The sequence below is a fragment of the Anguilla rostrata genome, chromosome 5 (assembly GCF_018555375.3).
Source record: "Anguilla rostrata isolate EN2019 chromosome 5, ASM1855537v3, whole genome shotgun sequence".
Lineage (NCBI taxonomy): Eukaryota > Metazoa > Chordata > Actinopteri > Anguilliformes > Anguillidae > Anguilla > Anguilla rostrata.
This window is the reverse complement of record NC_057937.1, coordinates 57,898,779-57,916,343: the sequence shown is the minus strand read 5'-3', so window position 1 is coordinate 57,916,343 and position 17,565 is coordinate 57,898,779. Positions and strand designations below refer to the sequence as shown.

Here is a 17,565-nt window from a genome sequence, read left to right as displayed (position 1 = left end):
CACAACCGTTACACTCGTTACGAGCTGCAGCACGCATCACACTCCCAGCCAACCAATAGGAGCTGTGGTTTAAGTGCGGGACAAGACACAAAGTCCACCTTTGCATGCTGGGGGCGCTTGTCCAGAAGTGAGGATATATACTGAAGTGATTCAGGTTAAGCACCTTGCTGAAGGTTACAACAGTGGTGTCCTACCTGGGAAGGGTACAGGGCCTGGTCTTTAACCATTATACTGAGCTGCCACAGAAACTCCAAAAACATTCTGGTATTTCCTACTTGTGAGCAGATGTGTGGCTAAGCTCAGAGTAGTTGAGTTCGCTGTGGGAATGCCTGGTATCTGTTCGGGATTGGAAAGTGTTCTCTTGTATTGCATTTCATAATTATCCTTTTAAGCGACCCTTCGACTCCCCAGAGAAGGTTCTAAAATTCGACAGATATGTATGCAGTAAGCGAAAATCCTGTTTTCATTTACATGATCATATCACTGTTTTTGTTTTTTGTCTCCTTTTTTATCCTGGGATGCTAATTTCTCAGGCTTCTCTATAGAGCTACACGTGTCATACTGTCGGTCTAATGCCAGCTATGCTCAATAAAATAAATCTCCTGTACCTGCAACCAAACACGTGCATTGTGGGTAAAGTTTATCATTTTTTTTTTTTTTTCTTCATTTTTCCCCAATCGGTTCACAGGTACAAATACCAAGTACTGTGCGTTCTGCAATCTGCCACCATAATAGAGATCCAGCGAGCGTGAGTAACAGATGCTTACCGGGAACTTTGCATCGTCGGGAGATTGCTGAGAGCCAGCTAAGGCGCATTTTAAAAGCCCCGGCCAGGTGCTGTGGATTTTCACATTAGTGAGCGTTATTACGTTACATTATTTATTCCGCTCAGCAGATGCCCTTTTCCAGGGCAACTTTCACGCAGCTTATGCTTCAACATAAGCTGCTCTAACGCGCCTGTGTTTACGGCGCGCGGATATTTACTGAAGCGAGTCAGGATCGGCGCCGTGCTCAGGGGCACAGCAGGGATTCAAACCTGCATCACTTTTCAGTTTCGATCCCAGCTCTTTAGCCTGGCCCTTCACCATTAAGCGTGTTGCTACTGTACGAACGTTCTCTGTGGAAAGTTCAACAGAGTGCTGCCAAGTGGCTCATCCTGTTAAGGCACTGTTGTAGTGCGTTTGCCCGCAGCCAGCACCGACACGTCAGCGGCTCGGTGTCAGAACAGCGCGTTGGTCCCGCCGACGATGTTTCGCGATGCGCTCCTACCGCGGTCCGCTCGCTATCGGACAGCCGAGGCGAGGTCGTGCGGGTGATGATCGCGGTGTCAGAAGAACGCAGGACTGGCGGCGAACGGTCCCGCCGCTCGCAGGCCCGTGTAGCGCCGACGGGAAAGTGACTGACAGGCCGACGGGCGGGCGGGCGGGCGGGCGGACGCTGTCGGTGGTCTGCTAATCGCCTGCTGGTGCCGCATCACAGAGCTGGCAGTTGGCCCCACGGGGGGGCGGTTGTTCCGCAGTTGGGGGGGGGATGATAAAATCACGACCCCGTCTTCGCAAGGTTAAAAAACCTCATTGGTACAGCGAGTGGAGTACAGCGTGAGCCCGTCTTCAGACTGACAGGTGTACGCCGGGCGAACAGACTCACGCTGAAGCAGAACCCTCCCACAATGCCGCAGTGCTACTCCTCCAGAGCTCAGGGAGCTTGGAATTCCGCTGCCTGCATCTCTGACACGAATACGATCGATTAATACGAAGGGCGTGAGGCATGTTGTTATCATGTGAGGTCTGTCACTGTGTGACTCAAATAACCCTCTGCGCTCTTTAAAACAGCTCTATTGAAAGCAAACGGAGAGCATCACTCCCCCCAGAATCTATGGCTTTTAAAAAAATTCTAAATAAAGTTTTTTTTTAGCAGTCTCAATTTGATCTCGTAATGCAAGAGCGCTCCGGTAATCTGCGCTTAATGATTATTTCCGTTAGGCCGCGTTCGGCGCGCGACCTCTCTGCGTGTCACGCTAATTTGAGAGGCGGCCATTTTGCGGATTCCTCTCCCATTACGCCGGATGGCCGGTGAGGACAGAGTGGTGTTATGTGCCCGTTCTGCAGCCGAATCTGCCCCAGCTGCACGGATCAGTCCGGATTATGTCAGCTGAAAAGAATTGGAGGGGAAAAAAAATTCGCCAGCCGACTCGGGTGGGGCAGTCAGAGTTTGGGGTGTTTTACAGACGGGCCTGTCGGTCCTGAAGGTATGTGTGTGTGTGTGTGTGTGTCTGTGAGTGTTCGGGTGTGAGTTTGTGTGTTTCTGTGAGTGTCTGTGTGTGTGTGTGTGTGTGTGTGTGTGTGTGTGTGTGAGAGAGAGAGTGTCTGTGTGTGTGTGTGTGTGTGTGTGTGAGAGAGAGAGAGTGTCTGTGTGTGTGTTTTTTCTTTCATTCTTTCAGCTCTGTAGAAGCAGCCTGACGCTAATTATCATTTCAGCGATAGTTATTATGAGATGAAGGGGAGATTGAGAGGCCCTCCCAGCCGTTAATGCAGGGTCTTATTGCGGCTGTCACGACCCAGCCTCAGACTGTGGGAACCCGACAGAGGGAAGAATGCTCAGGGGTTCGAGGGAGGGCATGGGTGGTGATTGACAGGTCCGACGGGTGGGGGTGGGGGTGTAAAGAGTGGGTGAATGAAGCGGGAGGTGGAGTACAGGGGAAGGAAGGGGGCGTGGAGGGATGGGAGAGCGATGGCACGCCCTCTGGCTTTGACAAACATAAAGGCCGTTTCAGAGGTCACAGGGTCAGCTTGGGTGTGCTTGCTATGCCAGTGCTCACACACACATGCAAATCCACATGCACACATGCACGCACGCACGCACACACACACACACACACACACATGCAAATCCACATGCACACATGCACGCACACACACACACACATGCAAATCCACATGCACTTGCACACACACACACACATGATATCACATGCACATGCACGCACACACACACACACATGCAAATCCACATGCACTTGCACACACGCATGGACACATATGCACATGCACATGCACACACACACATGTGCATGCGCATGCGCACACATGTGCACACACACGTGCATGCACACAAGCACACACACGTGAGTGAGTGAGTGTGCAACATTAATGTGAGAGACTCATTTTCATTCTCTAGACTTTGTTTGCCTCAGATCAGGTGAAAATACCTCACCCGATGCTCTCTCTCTCTAGGGTTTCTATCTTAAGAACAGCCATCCTGTTCTGTGAAAGAATCTGACCTTATTTGTTCTTTCTTAGAAACACACATACGGGAGACACAATGACGGGAGGCATTCATGCATTCCCAGAAATTATCACGGAACAGGATAATCATATTCTAGCTATCGGGTCAGAGGGAAAATCGTGTGCTTTGTATTTTTGAACTTTCTTTAGAATATATTTTTGAACGGTCTTATTATAACAAAAAAAAAGAATGTAATCGGCTAAAGTTCAGGAATTTCCCTTGCTGAATCCCAATTGGCCAAATGACAAGTGACAAGGGGCATTCATGCAATCCATATAAATGATGCAGAAGGGTCTTCATAGACATTTCATTTTCATTAAAACTCACGGATGTACTAAAAATAATTATAATACTCCCTCGTGCTCGGGCATCACGCACTGCTCTGTTTTACATATTTATACATTTTAAGTAGACGAGTGAACTTCACCTTGCCAAGAGCAACTCCTGCTCAACACAGCCAGATGCCTGACAGATTACAGATTATTGTGCTTGTAAAAAACTGCGTAATGGCTTTAACCCCATGCAGTACATGGGGAAATTAACCTTTTGCTTTCTTTCTGCAAACCTGAGCTAACCTTTTAATGCTATCTCCATTTAAGTCTGCAACATTAAATGTATCTATTTACTTAATTATTGTTTGGAAAAGTTTGTTCCCATAATTGATCATGTAGAGACACAGACTCATAATGAAAGATTTTTTTCCATTCTTATCATGTTATTTAAGTGAATCTGGCAGCGTTTATGTGAAGTGTAGCATAAGACATATGACATTACTGACCTGTATGTTCATGACTGACGCAAAACCTGTTGTATGACTGTAGTACATATCTTATAAGGACTCTGTGGATTTCTCTAGTCCTCACTAGTTGCATTCTCACAATTTACCAGAAGAGGGCACTGAATCCCTACATTTATACACATTTACTTTATCAGAACATTTCCCCCAGTTTAACAAGTTACAAGTAACACAATTTTGCATTTACATTTTGCAAGCGTGTTTCCCTATGCAGCATATTTACATGCCAACACATTCGCCAGATTTATACTGTATGAATAGTAATGGAACTGCATGTTTTAAAACCATCGTTTATTTGGTAAAAATGTCATTGTGACACGCAAGCTTATTGCGCCATCTAGTGGTTCGATTTATTTTTCTCGGAAGTTCATTGCTACACAATAAGATAAGGGCTAGTGGCTGGTATATTCTTACAGTAAGTCTTCATGTGCTATCAAAAATTATATAAGCAGTGCAGTTGTATGGAGCCATGTTCGATTTTTCGATTTTTTTAAGTGTTTTTGAATCTAATTCATTGATGTCAGTGTTATGAATGGATTCAGTTTCTGAAGTCCCATGGAGTTCATTTCGAGGTTAAAGAACAACCCTTTGATTTTTCTTATGTTCAGCCAAATATGCTTTTTCATATGAAAAATTTGCCAAAGCCTTTTCAGGGGGAGGTATATTTTGGGCATTTATTCATTACCTAAAATAGAATCTTTTTGTTGTTCAGAAGGGTTCCATGTTCCGTGTTCCAGTTAACCTGGGCAGAGTAAGCTGTTGGTGTCTGTCCTGGGCTCTTCTTGCTGGGAGGGGTTCCATGTTCCATGTTCCACTTAACCTGGGCATAGTGAGCTTCTATCTAAATGTCAGTCTAAATAAGGAGGCTTCGCTGGGTCAGATGTGAGCCAGATGTGCAATGAAAGTCTGCTCGCCATAAAAAACCCCACGCAGAGGAACGTGTTCTTTATTTCTTTCGTTATTTTCGAACGGCACATTGGTGAACGATGCACTGCAGTAGGAACGTGTGAGTGACATCAGGTCAGCTTTCAGTCAGTTGCAGCGCACTCAGGTACCGTTCAAATGGCAGTGTAACATAGTTAGGAGTCTGGGCTTACAACTCAGAGGTTAAGGGTTCAAATCCCAGGAGAGGCACTGCGGTGGTATGCTCAATACCCAGACGGGACACTAGATGGGCTGTTGTACCCTTCGGCAAGGTACTTAACCTGAGCTGCTTCAGTTAAATTACCTAAAATGCCATGTAAACTGCCTAAAATATCCATATGTAAATGTGCATGTTTGCATACTGATTACGCTTGGTAAAGTGTCCAGGTGTGTGACTTCATGGAGTAATGTTTGGGCTTTGAGGACTTTGTGTGTGTGTGTGTGTCTGTAAATGTGTATGTGTGCATGTTTAGTGTGTATCTAAATTGTGTTTGTCTATTTTTTTCTTTTTCTTTCTGTGACCTGTCTCTGGACTCCCTCTGTGGGACTGAGCGTGTGCGGCAGGTGAGAGTTTTACTTACCTGCACAGAGTCCTGTTCCTCAGCATCCTCAGCGTGCGGCACTCCTGTGCAGAATCCCGCGTTCCGTACCGCCAGACGGCTCACGCCTCGATCGGCACGTTTAAGATGTCAGTACAATGACCCCTCGCTGAACTCCTAGCCACCCGTGACTGTGCGTCTGCGTGTAGAACCGCCTTCATATTTGCCGGCTGCTCTTTTGCACTTCCAATCCTGGGCACTAGAGGGAGATAAAGACCACCTAACGGTCCAGCGTTACAATGCTGTTAGCTTCTCAGGATTTCATTTCGACGTTGTCAGGCTGTCAGACGAATGAGGATCCAACAATTGTTGAATTATCCTGCGAACACGTACAGCGTACATACACAGGATGTTTTTTTTGTTTGTTTTTTCCTTACGACATTTATTCTGAGCGTGGTGTTTTAGTTTGGGAGCACCGGAAACCTTTCCCTGTGGAGATTCAGTTGCCGGGGCAAGATAACCTTTTCAGGGAGTCATTCTTCTCCCAAATCCTTTTGTCAAATGACCGCAGTAACCGTTCCGGTGAACAATAAAAAAAATGTTTTGCAAGCTATCTGAGGCTCTGCAGTCGTTTAACAGGGCTGCGTTAAGGGAGTTCAGTGCAACTTTACGCCCTGTGATAGTGATGAAAATTTAATCGGACCTGCTGGCGGTGCCAGGATGCTAATGCGGAACATGTTGAGATTATTGCCTTCAGGACGGGACAGACTGGGATTGGCCCTAAAGCGTCGCCCCGCCCTGCCCCCCGCCCCGCCCCGCCGTGCCCCGCCCTGCTGCCCGCCGCTGGTTATTCGCTGCGCGTTGAACCGCAGCCTAAACCCGCACACCAGACCGAGGACAACTTCACGGCCAGTTAGCCTGGAAATGTGTTTACAAGTGGACTAAAAAATCAATATACGAATGTGCGCTCTTAGAACAATCGACGAAATGACTGGACACGGGCTTCCCAGCTTTTCGGTTTAAAAAAAAAACGTTATTTCAGCAGATGCCAGCCCAGTGGAAAAGCCTAAAAGCAATGCCCAGATTCCTTACGGAGGCTAAAGGTGACAGCGCACTGCAGTTATGGGTCCCGATGTGTACATTCACTTCAAAAGGAACATCGTTTTTTTGATAAGCCACTGACTGCATTTAGCCTTAGCTTAGCCTGATATCCGATATCAGGGTGTTATCAGGCCGTGTGATTTGGGGTGTGTTTTTGTAATTTGGGGGGCACATCCCTGAAGGTGGCAGTGTTAGGTCGGTGGGTTGCTGAGGGCTGACTCTTAACGCTGGGGGAGAAAGAGGAAGAGGAACTACTGACAGCAAAACAAACACAGACCCCCCTGGCACTGACACTGCATGCCACTGACACACCTGTATCCATGGTAACAGGAGAGGTGCCGTGTGACTGCCAGGGTGTGACTGTAGGAGAAACAGTGCGTCAAAACAAAGACACGTACAGGGAGGAGAGAGGAAGAGAAAAGAAGGAGGAATATGAGTGAGAGGGAAGAAGGATGGAGGGAGCGGGAGAGAAAAATGGACGGGCGATACATGAGAAAAGAGAAGAGGAAGGGGAAAGAGAGAAAAAGAGATAGGGAGAGAGAATGAGAGAAAGAAGGGGGAATTAATGAATGAGGGAAAAGGGAGGTGATGAAGGGAATGAGAGAGGGAAAAAAGAGATGGTCTGGATAGAAGAGGAGGAAGGAGAGGAGTGAGCGGGGAGAGAGAGAGATAGAGAGGGAGAGAGAGCGAGAGAAAGAGAGACAGAGGGAGAGAGTGAGAGAGAAGGAGAGGGAGGGAAAGAGAGGGAGAGAGAAGGAGAGAAAGGGAGAGGGAGGGAGGAAGAGAGACGGAGGGAAAGAGAGGGAGAGGGAGGAGGAAAGAGAGAGAGGGGGAGAGGGAGAGAAGAGAGAGGGAGGGAAAGAGAGGGAGAGGGAGGGAGAGAAAGGGAGAGGGAGAGGGAGGGAGGAAGAGAGAGGGAGGGAAAGAGAGGGAGAGGGAGGGAGGAGAGAGGGGGGAGAGGGAGATGGGGGAGGCACAGGGAGGTCAGTGCAGGGCAGGCAGAGCCCGCGGTCGGCCATCTCCCACAGACATCATAATTGCGGATCACAGCGGAGGGAAGAGCTGCAGTCATCACTCGCCTGTCAGCCATCAGCACCCGAGCCCTGTCATCTGTTACCAAGCAGCCCCCCACACACACACACCACACACACTAACACACTCACACTAACACACACACATATACTCACACACACACACACACACACACACACACACTAACACACACATATATACTCACACACACACACATATACACACACTCACACACACATACACTAACACACGCACATATACTCACACACACACACACTAACACACACACATATACTCACACACACACACACATATACACACACTCACACACACATACACTAACACACGCACATATACTCACACACACCACACGCACCACACACACTAACACACACTCACACACACATACAGTAACACACACTAACACACACTCACACACACATACACTAACACACACACACACACACACACACACTCTCTCTCACACACACACACACACACACACACACTCCCCTCTCAGGCTGCGCTGCAGGTACGGGTGACAGTGCGGTCTCAGGGAGATAGATGGCTCTTAGCTGCATCTCATCTGCTGTAATTGTGAAGCGTTAGTTACATTAGACTCTGGGTGCTGATTAATGAGCCTTATTTAGAGGCTGTCCTCGCCGCGGGGTCAGCGGGTCAGGCGGGTCCTTGCCGCAGCGATGGGGCCCGTTCTCTGCTGGGACGGGGTGTAAATGAGAACCCGTCGTCCCTGTGTCCCGGGACCGGCAGGCCCATCTCAGGCCCCCCCTGTTCAGACACACCTGCCGACATCGCCGATCACAAGATAAATGCACTGCGCTTCACCACGGAGTCTCAGAGCTCCCAGCCAATCACGGAGCTCCTCTTATCAAACAAACACTGAGGCTCAGAACTCCCAGCCAATCACACAGCCCCTCTCATTAAACAAGCACAGAAGCTTTCTGCAAATCCTATCAGTTTATTGCACTGTAATTAGTCTGTGCTGTACCCTTAACTGATAAGAATTTGGGAAAGGCTTAGAGAGAACTAAGTATCCTGGTTTCAACTGTAATAAACAAACTTTGCAACTGTTGAGTTGAAAAGGCTGTATAAATCCTAATTAGTAATGAACATTTTGAACGATAATATTGTTTTTCTATCGTGGTTTTATTTATTATATTGATGTGGTTCAAACATTAAGCATTTCTTTGGATCAACATTCAGTGTTAAATCAACTCGTATAGAGTGCATGTGGTCCCTATTGGGCTCATGTGTAGTTGAATTAAAATCTCAGCACTCTGAGAAACACACAAGCTATTCTGAGCGATTGTGTGCAACTACGTTTGTAGTTTTCTTGTTGGGTAATTAACATGGGGCTTCTCTGTGTAGCTTCAGCTCTCGTTTGATTCCTCAGCAATGTCCTCCCTCTTCTTCTTTGGTTATTTAAATGGCATATTTTTGAGATAACTGAAGGAGCAGACCTACACTATATCCCCCCAGCTGTTGTCTTACGTCTTGTAATCCACTTTATTTCTTAGTTTCCTTTTAAATGAAATCCTACACACACCTTAGATTTTTTAGTTCTTCCAAAGATAAATCTACAAATGGTCTGAATTATTTATGGTGTTGTGCATAGTAAGTTTGAGCAGTAAAAACATGTTTTATCACCTCAACTCTCTTTCTGTCTGTCTCTTCCTCCGTCGGTCTCTCTCTCTGTCTGTCTCTCCCTCCTTCCCTCACCCTCTCTCTCTCTCTCTCTCTCTCAGAGGAAATGTTCTCAGATATGTCGTTTATGTTTTCTCTGTGGTGGAAATGGCGCTTAAAAATCCTGTACCCTAAAGCAGAGAGAGGGGGGGAACCGTGCGATTCTTGCTCCAGGCTCTTTCAGAGGCTCCAAAGCTGCCCTCACCGCAGATCACGATTCTCTTTCCCCACCGCGAGTTACGATTCTCCCACAGATGTCGCATAATCTTTTATCGCCCACATCTTCAGTGCAGCTTTCTTTTTTTACGTTCAGAGATTTCAGAACATTATCGCCGGGAGCAAATTTGGGTGGAAGTTGGATGGGGGGCGCATTCTATGGAATTCCACTATCCACAGATAAATCTCATTACGGGATTAATTAGGGTAAAAAATCTGCGGCATAGGTTTTTTTTTTAACATCGCTACTACTTAATACTAATGATAGGATTTGCTTTACCTCTGGTGTAAAAAATTTTAACAGTCACAGTGAAGTGAGCTTTTTCTTTTTCTCTGTCTGTGCTCAGATGGCGTTACGTTTACACTAGAAGCTCGCTCCCTGAAGCCGCATTAGTCACTGGGGCTCGCTGAGGAAATGAGACAGAGTAGAGCTTGGGATGGCGGGATGGCGGGACGGAGGGCAGTTTATCACTGGGTCTAACAGCACACGGGACACGGAGCTGCACTGAGAATGCAGCATGTTTCCTCTCTTACTCACGGGATGGAGTCACTGGTCAGGAGCATCTGAAACGCGTTAGCGCTGCTGCAGGTCCTCAGGTGCCAGTGTATACAAACATACACACAGAGAAACACATGCACACACACACACACACACACACACACACTCTCGCACTGATGCACACACACACACTCACGCACGCAGACACACACTCATGCACGCAGGCACACACACACTCACGCACACGGGCACATACACACACTCACGCACACACACAGACATTCACACAAGCACATAAGCACACACACGCACTTATTCACACATACATGCCCTTAAACACGCACACACACACTCACGCAAACACACACGCACACAGACACACACACATACACACACACTCACGCAAACACACGCGCACACACACAGAGATTCACACAAGCACATAAGCACACACACACGCATGTGCATACACACACACACACACTGACGCACACACACGCACTTATTCACACACACATGCCCTTACACAAGCACTCACACACACACACACACTGACACACACACGCACTTATTCACACACACATGCCCTTACACACGCACTCACACACACACACACACTGACACACACACGCACTTATTCACACACACATACCCTTACACACGCACTCACACACACACTCACACACACACACGCCCTTACACACACACACACACACACACGCACACTATTACACACACACACATGCCCTTACACACGCACATGCCCTTACACACTCACTCACACACACACACATGCCCTTACACACGCACTCACACACACACATACACACACACACACACTGACACACACACACGCACTTACTCACACACACGCCCTTACACACGCACTCACACACACACTGCCCTTACACACACACTCACACACACACATGCCCTTACACACCACTCATACACAACACACACACACACACACACGCACTTACTCACACACACATTGCCTTACACACACACTCACACACACACATGCCCTTACACACGCACTCACACACACACACACACACACACACACACACACACACACACACCACCACTTACACACACATGGCCTTACACACACACTCACACACACATGCCCTTACACACGCACTCCACACACACACACTGACACACACACACGCACTCATACACACACACACTACTCACACACACATGCCTTACACACACACACCTCACACTCACACCACACACACCACACTGACACACACAGCCCTTACACACCACTCACACACACACACACGCACACTTACACACACACACATCACACACACACACGCACTTACCACACACACAACACTGCACTTACACACACACACATCCCTACACACACACACACACACTACGACACACACATGCCTTACACACACACCACACACTTACACAACGCACCTTACACACACACACACACACACAAAGCAGATGGAAATCCACTTAGGCCCCGCCGCTCTGGTGTGGGGGACTGAAGGCATTTGTCATGTGCTTTTGTAACAGCGCTCCGTGCGCAGTAATAAATAAACCTCCGACTCTTTCACTCTCTCTCTCTCTCTCTCTCACACGTTCCTTTTCTTGCACTTTTCCCTTGCCGTGTGGAGCGTTTCCCAGGCAGGTGGGCCAGCTTCTGCATACAGAGCGGGCTGGCATCAGATGGCATTTATACCAGAGGGCGCATGCTGGCATTGCAGAGAGGGATATGAGAGAGAAAGGGCGTGGGCAAAGCGAAAGTGGAGAAGGAGAGAGAGAGACTGAGAGAGAGAGAGAGGGGAGTAGAGAATAAAGAGACAGATGAACGAGAGAGGAGAAAGAGAGATCAAAGAGAGAGAGGGGGAGAGAGAAAAGAGAGAAGAGAAGAGAGAGAGAAAATGGAGAAACGGACAGAGAGAGAGAGGGGAGAGAGAAAAAAGAGAGACATACAGAGAGAAAGACAGAGAGAGAGGGGAGAGAGACATACAGAGAGAGATGGAGAGAGGGAGAAATGCAGCTCCCAGCCCTAGCCAGAGTGGCAGTGTCTATCCCCTCCAGCCACTGGATAAAAGCACAGCGCACAGCTGTGGGCACTGCTGGCTGAGGGGAGAAGTCACATGACCCCCTTTCATTCTCAGAAGGCACTGGGGGGATGGAGGGGCACAGGGCACAGGCCAGCTGCCTGAGAGTGTGACGTAGTGTTACAGTACCCCCCCCCCCCATTAAAAAAAAGAAAACCCTCTGGTCTCTGTGGTTCATTAGGAGGCTTAGCCGATGCCTGAGTGAATGAGACAAGAAGCAGAGTGGTGTTTTTGCTGTTATCGCCATCTTGTTTTTGTTTTGATTTTCAGTACCACTCAGTGTGTGTGTGTGCGTGCCTGCCTGAGGCATGTGTGTGTGTGTGTGTGTGTGCGTGCATGCCTGAGGCATGTGTGTGTGTGTGTGTGTGTGTGTGTGAGTGTGTGAGAGAGAGATATGTGTAATCGTCTCGCATTGGTCTGTTTCTTTGCTGCTGTCTTCCCCTGATGTTTAGCTGCGTCATTACCGCTGATTTTTGCAACTGAGACCTGGTGATTTTCAGTTAGCCTGCTCTGAACCACGTGATTGGCTGGCTCCTATCCTTCCTGCGTTTGACTCCTCCTTGCCATCGAGCACGCTTACGTTTTAATGTGCCCGAAATGAGACGCGGGCGCTTTCTCCACCGCGGGCGAGCTCCCCTGCAGCGCAAGCGGGCGCACGCTCTCCTGTAAAAGCTGACTCACGCAGCCTGCGTTCTTTCCCCCCGACCGTGAAATGAGACGAGAGGAGAATCTCCACATTGTTTGTGTGCGAGTGTGAAATCCAGCCCAAAAAATGGATCCAGTGTCTCCGATTGGCATCGCCGCCTTCCTTATCTTAAAAAAATTCGGCCAACTGGAACACCGTAAAGCCCACGGTTACTCCAGTGCCTCTTGTAAAGAGTGGGTGAGTGCCTTGTGTCATTTAAAAATAAAAAAAATAAAAAAACCTGCTGCGAAATTAAATGCCCGAACAATAACCTCATACAGTAAATCTGCATGCCTGTTTCAACATTTTGGAGTTGAATTATGTCAGACATTTTCTCTCCTCTTCTAAATTACGTCCATTCTTTCCTTCGTGCCCATTATACCACACACTGTTAAACAAAAATGGATATGAGAATGCATTTAATATGTCTGCCCAGCAGAGTGGCTGACTTTAGCTGGTCTCGCCTGTGGATTAAATGAGGAGGAATGAGATCGGGATTAATGCGTTACAATGCGATTGTGACCGTTAATGATTTTACACCAGAATCCAGCTAAGGAACCTTACTGATGTACTGGCATTCTAAAGAATCTCCCTCGAGTTCTAAAGAACGTTAGTGATGTTCTGAAGAATCTTGCTGAACCCTCAAAGATTCTTTCTGAAGCGCTGAGGAGGTTCTTTCCGAAGTTCTACAGAATCTTACTGCTTGCTTTACAAAAAGAGTGTTAAAGGTGTTAAAGTCATAAAGTTGTAAGAAATCCAAGTTAAATAGCATCTTACAAAAGCTAGAGTATAGAGAATATTACTAAAGTAAGTAAAGTACAGTACGTCTTTTCTTATTGTACTTATTGTACTTTAGTACGTAGAGTACTGTTAGTATAGTACTTGCAGTACGTTACTAGAGTTGTTACAAATCTTTTGGATTTTATAAAGGGTGGTGCCAAATGACTGCTGGATGAGTGCTGTTGAGACATGTGACTGAGGGACGCTGTGCCCGTGTGCGCCCCCTGCAGGCCAGAAGCCGTTCCAGTGTCGGTACTGCCCGTACGGCGCGTCGCAGAAGGGGAACCTGAAGACCCACGTGCTGTGCGTCCACCGCATGCCCTTCGACAACAGCCAGTACCCCGACCGCCGCTTCAAGCGTTCCCGCGGCGACTCGGACACCTCCGACGACGGCCACCCCGCCGCCGCCGCTCCTCCCGCCATGGACTCCGCCCCCGTCCAAGAGTGACCGCCCCCCCCGCCCCCCGCCACCCGCACCCCTCCCCCTTAATCCGGGAGTGATGTCACAGAAGGGCCTGCAGCGACCGTGGCAACCGCTGCCCTGGCAACCAGAGTAACAGTAACAGAAAGTGATGATGTATGGAGGAAGCTGTAGCCGCGGTAACAGTGTACATTCCCAAAATGCGTTTTTCAACACGATTTACTACAGCGACACGAGACAGGTACAGACTGATCAGCTGAGTGCCACGATAGCTTCACACGCTGCTCACACAGTTCTGTTTCAGAAAAGTAGCATGGTCAACACCGAGCAGAAAGGGGAAGATCACAGGAGTTATTATTTTTTTGGTGTATTTACATGAAAAAAAATTATATTGAATTGATAATTACACAAAGAGGGGCGAAAAAGAAAATACAATCTCTGGAATTATTTTTTTCCCCAAGAAGTGATGCTTTTGTTTGGAAGGAAAATGACGCATGCACCCTTTTGAACCCTAATGGCAGCATCTGGTTTGCTTTGCCTACCATCCTGGCGTGCAGCTCGAGCTGAGCGGTCTGGTGACTGTGTGTGCGGGAAAACCCAGTTGGTTCTCACTATCGGCACCACTGGGAAGACCATAACTGGCCCACAATGCAGTGGGCCAGTCCACATGCTAACACTTAGCCTCTCGCTGTTTCTTGAATTGGAAGTAGAACTGTGACTAATTAAATTGTGCATTAAAAAAAAAACAAACGTTAATCCACAGGTACATGGAATGCAGTCTCGTGGGTTTTTTCAGTATTGACAAGGAAAGACATTTCAATCTTTTTTTTCCCCCCCATATGGCTGTCTAACCACAGTGTGGTCTGTCCTTGACACAGAATAACACATTTAATCAGCTGATCAGCTCTGATAGTGTACTTCTAACTATATAAATGACCTTTAGTCCCTGTTGGACTGTTGGATATTTAGTCCCTCATTTTTTCTGTACATTAATGAATTGGATCGGATTAAATAATGACTATAACATTTACGGAAATATGTTGCTGAAAGTAGGACTGAAAGTATGGTGGGTTGTTTGAACAAAGGGCCAGTGTGTGTGTGTGTGTGTGTGTGTGTGTGTGTGTGTGACAGAGATGTGACAGGTTACTAAACGTGGCATGACCGTATGAAAACTGTACAAAGATGAAACGGCTTTCCCTGAAACTTCCCGAGTCTCCCGTCAGAGATGGAATGTTTCTGCTTCAATGCAAGCGCTGGACTCCGGATTCAAAGTGAAGGAATTTCCTAAAATGCTTCTGAAGACTCCCAGGACTGTAGGCCGAGCGTACAATGGCTGAACATAGTTTCTTGCTTCTCGTCTTTAACATAAATGTCAGCGTGACTTGTTTCTTTGTTTTTTTGTAAAGCATAAATTTGTTCTATATTTTTTATCGAGTTAAAGCTTTTGTACAATTCAGATTTCCAATGTTTTGTTGGTTTTTTTGTTTCTTTTTTGTACAGTACATTTTATGAGTATGATGAAGGCTGTCCACCTTTTCTCCAACCCCCATTCCCCCTCCATTGTTTTTGTTTTAATACATTAATTTTATTTTGAAAAGATAAGTAACATGCAAGGTTTGGACCCTACGTAATCATGCTGGTGAGGTTGAAAGTATACCGGCTTTCACTTCACAGGCAATAGAAAAGTAAGAAAGAAAAATCCTTTTTTTTTTTTTTTTTTTTTCGCATAGCTGAAAAAAAAAAAAAACAGCATAAAAATAAATCTTCTGGACTTTAAGACGGTGTGAGTTCCCGTTCGGGCAGGGGGTGAGCATTACAGTCCAGAGCCTTAAAAACTTTAGCTCTGCCTGGAGCAGTTTACATAGACACTAAACTGCAGCTAACTGTACATATTTAACATAACCCTGAGAACACAGAAAGAATATCTCAGGCTAAGAAGAAGAAGAAGAATAAGAAGAAGAAGAAGAAAAAGATGGTTTACATATTATGTTGTAAAATAAAAAATAAAATAAAATAAATAAAAAAATAAGAAAAAATATTACAAGAAGCACCGTGTAAATGATGTTGCTTTGGAATTAGAAGATTTCTGGCATAAACGACTTTTCCTCTTTCTTTTTTCTAGTATAGTTCTCACTGCCTTACTTAAACTAAGCTGATCGATTTAATGCAACTATTTGTATGGGCTCTTGTGTGGGGCTGCAATGTTATAAATGACAGTACTTTATGACTGTAGACAGCTTTAGGATTTTAACTGCACTACTGTGTTTTGGTGACTGTGTCAGTCGCTTGCTTTGTGCGTGCGCGTGCGTGTGTGTGTGTGTGTGTGTATCTGTGTGTATGTGTGTGTGTGTGTGAGCGCGTGTGTGTATGTTGCCTTCAGTATATTAGATTTTAAAAAAAGATTTTAAAATGTAAAAAGAAGAGAAAAACATTCCCTTTCTCACACTTTTTTCATCTTTTTTTCCCCGTATCCCTCCATCTCCTGTGTATACGCAGACATGGCAGGCAATAACTCAACTGTTTGTGACACTGGAAGAGTTTCTGGCTTTCTTTGTGAAGTGTGTGTCCGTCCCCTATTGGTCTGGTGCTACTGTTACCTGTACCCTCTCTCAACCCTGGAGAATAACCCCTCTACCCCCCCCCCCCCCCCCACCGCCCCCCTCCCAGAATATTTGTAAATCGTAACACAAGCGATGCAGATGCAGTAACAAGATGTCAACGGATTTGAAACTATCATCTCATTTCTCGAAAAAAAAATGAAAATAAAAAAATTACTTTTTTTTTTTTTTTCTTCCTCTGTAAAATTCTGTGATACTGGTGATGATTCTGTCCACATTCCTACACAAAGAATATTTCTATCTTTGGTGGAGAAGAGAGGAGTAGAGGATTTTGTTGCTACGCTTATAACAAGTAGACGACTTTGTATTTAAGGATTATTCTTGGTCATTATTTATTATGCATCTGTTGAAAGAACTATATTCTGGTATAGAGGTATCAAGAGATGTTGTTATTTCAGCAATGGCATTTCTTTGTGCTGATAGAAGTTGAAATAGTTTTTGAAGCAGTACAGGTTTATCCAGTGTTTTACGCAATAAAACCTCTACCTCTGGGAAAAAAAAGTGTACCCGGTGAAGTCTTTGTCTTATTTTCAACGATGATCAGAAGTTTTAACACCCAAGTCCAATGAGTTTGAATAGAGGAGTGCCATTTTCCAGTGTTTCTGATACCACAACACCTCCACAAACCAGCGACAAATACGTACCAAATCCTAGCATATACTTCTTAAAACAACCCTGCTGAGATACTGCACTGTTCACTTCTCATTTACTGGGGTCATTTTTGGGAAACCTCCATAAATACTTCCTTTTCCCAAAACCAAAATGAACACTTGAAATCACATGTTTCCAGCACTGAATTAAGCTCAGCCCCCCCCCTTAAATGTGAAAAACAAGCGGTGTGGAAACAGACAGAACGTACATCCTGC

The 17,565-nt window shown here is 46.3% G+C and overlaps 1 protein-coding gene across 6 annotated transcripts in view; it reads left to right on the top strand.

Moving 5' to 3' along the window:
* Positions 1-16,054, top strand: part of LOC135255761 (zinc finger protein 536-like) — a 169,706-nt gene extending 153,652 nt beyond the window's left edge. For 5 of the 6 annotated variants that reach the window (XM_064337336.1, XM_064337334.1, XM_064337333.1 and 2 more), the window contains one exon: positions 13,891-16,054. In XM_064337336.1, coding sequence (XP_064193406.1) covers positions 13,891-14,108 — 218 coding nt within the window. In that variant the 3' untranslated portion in view covers positions 14,109-16,054. The remainder of the gene's footprint in view (positions 1-13,890) is intronic. The other variant, XM_064337337.1, reaches the window with a different exon arrangement.
* Positions 16,055-17,565: the final 1,511 nt, after the last annotated feature.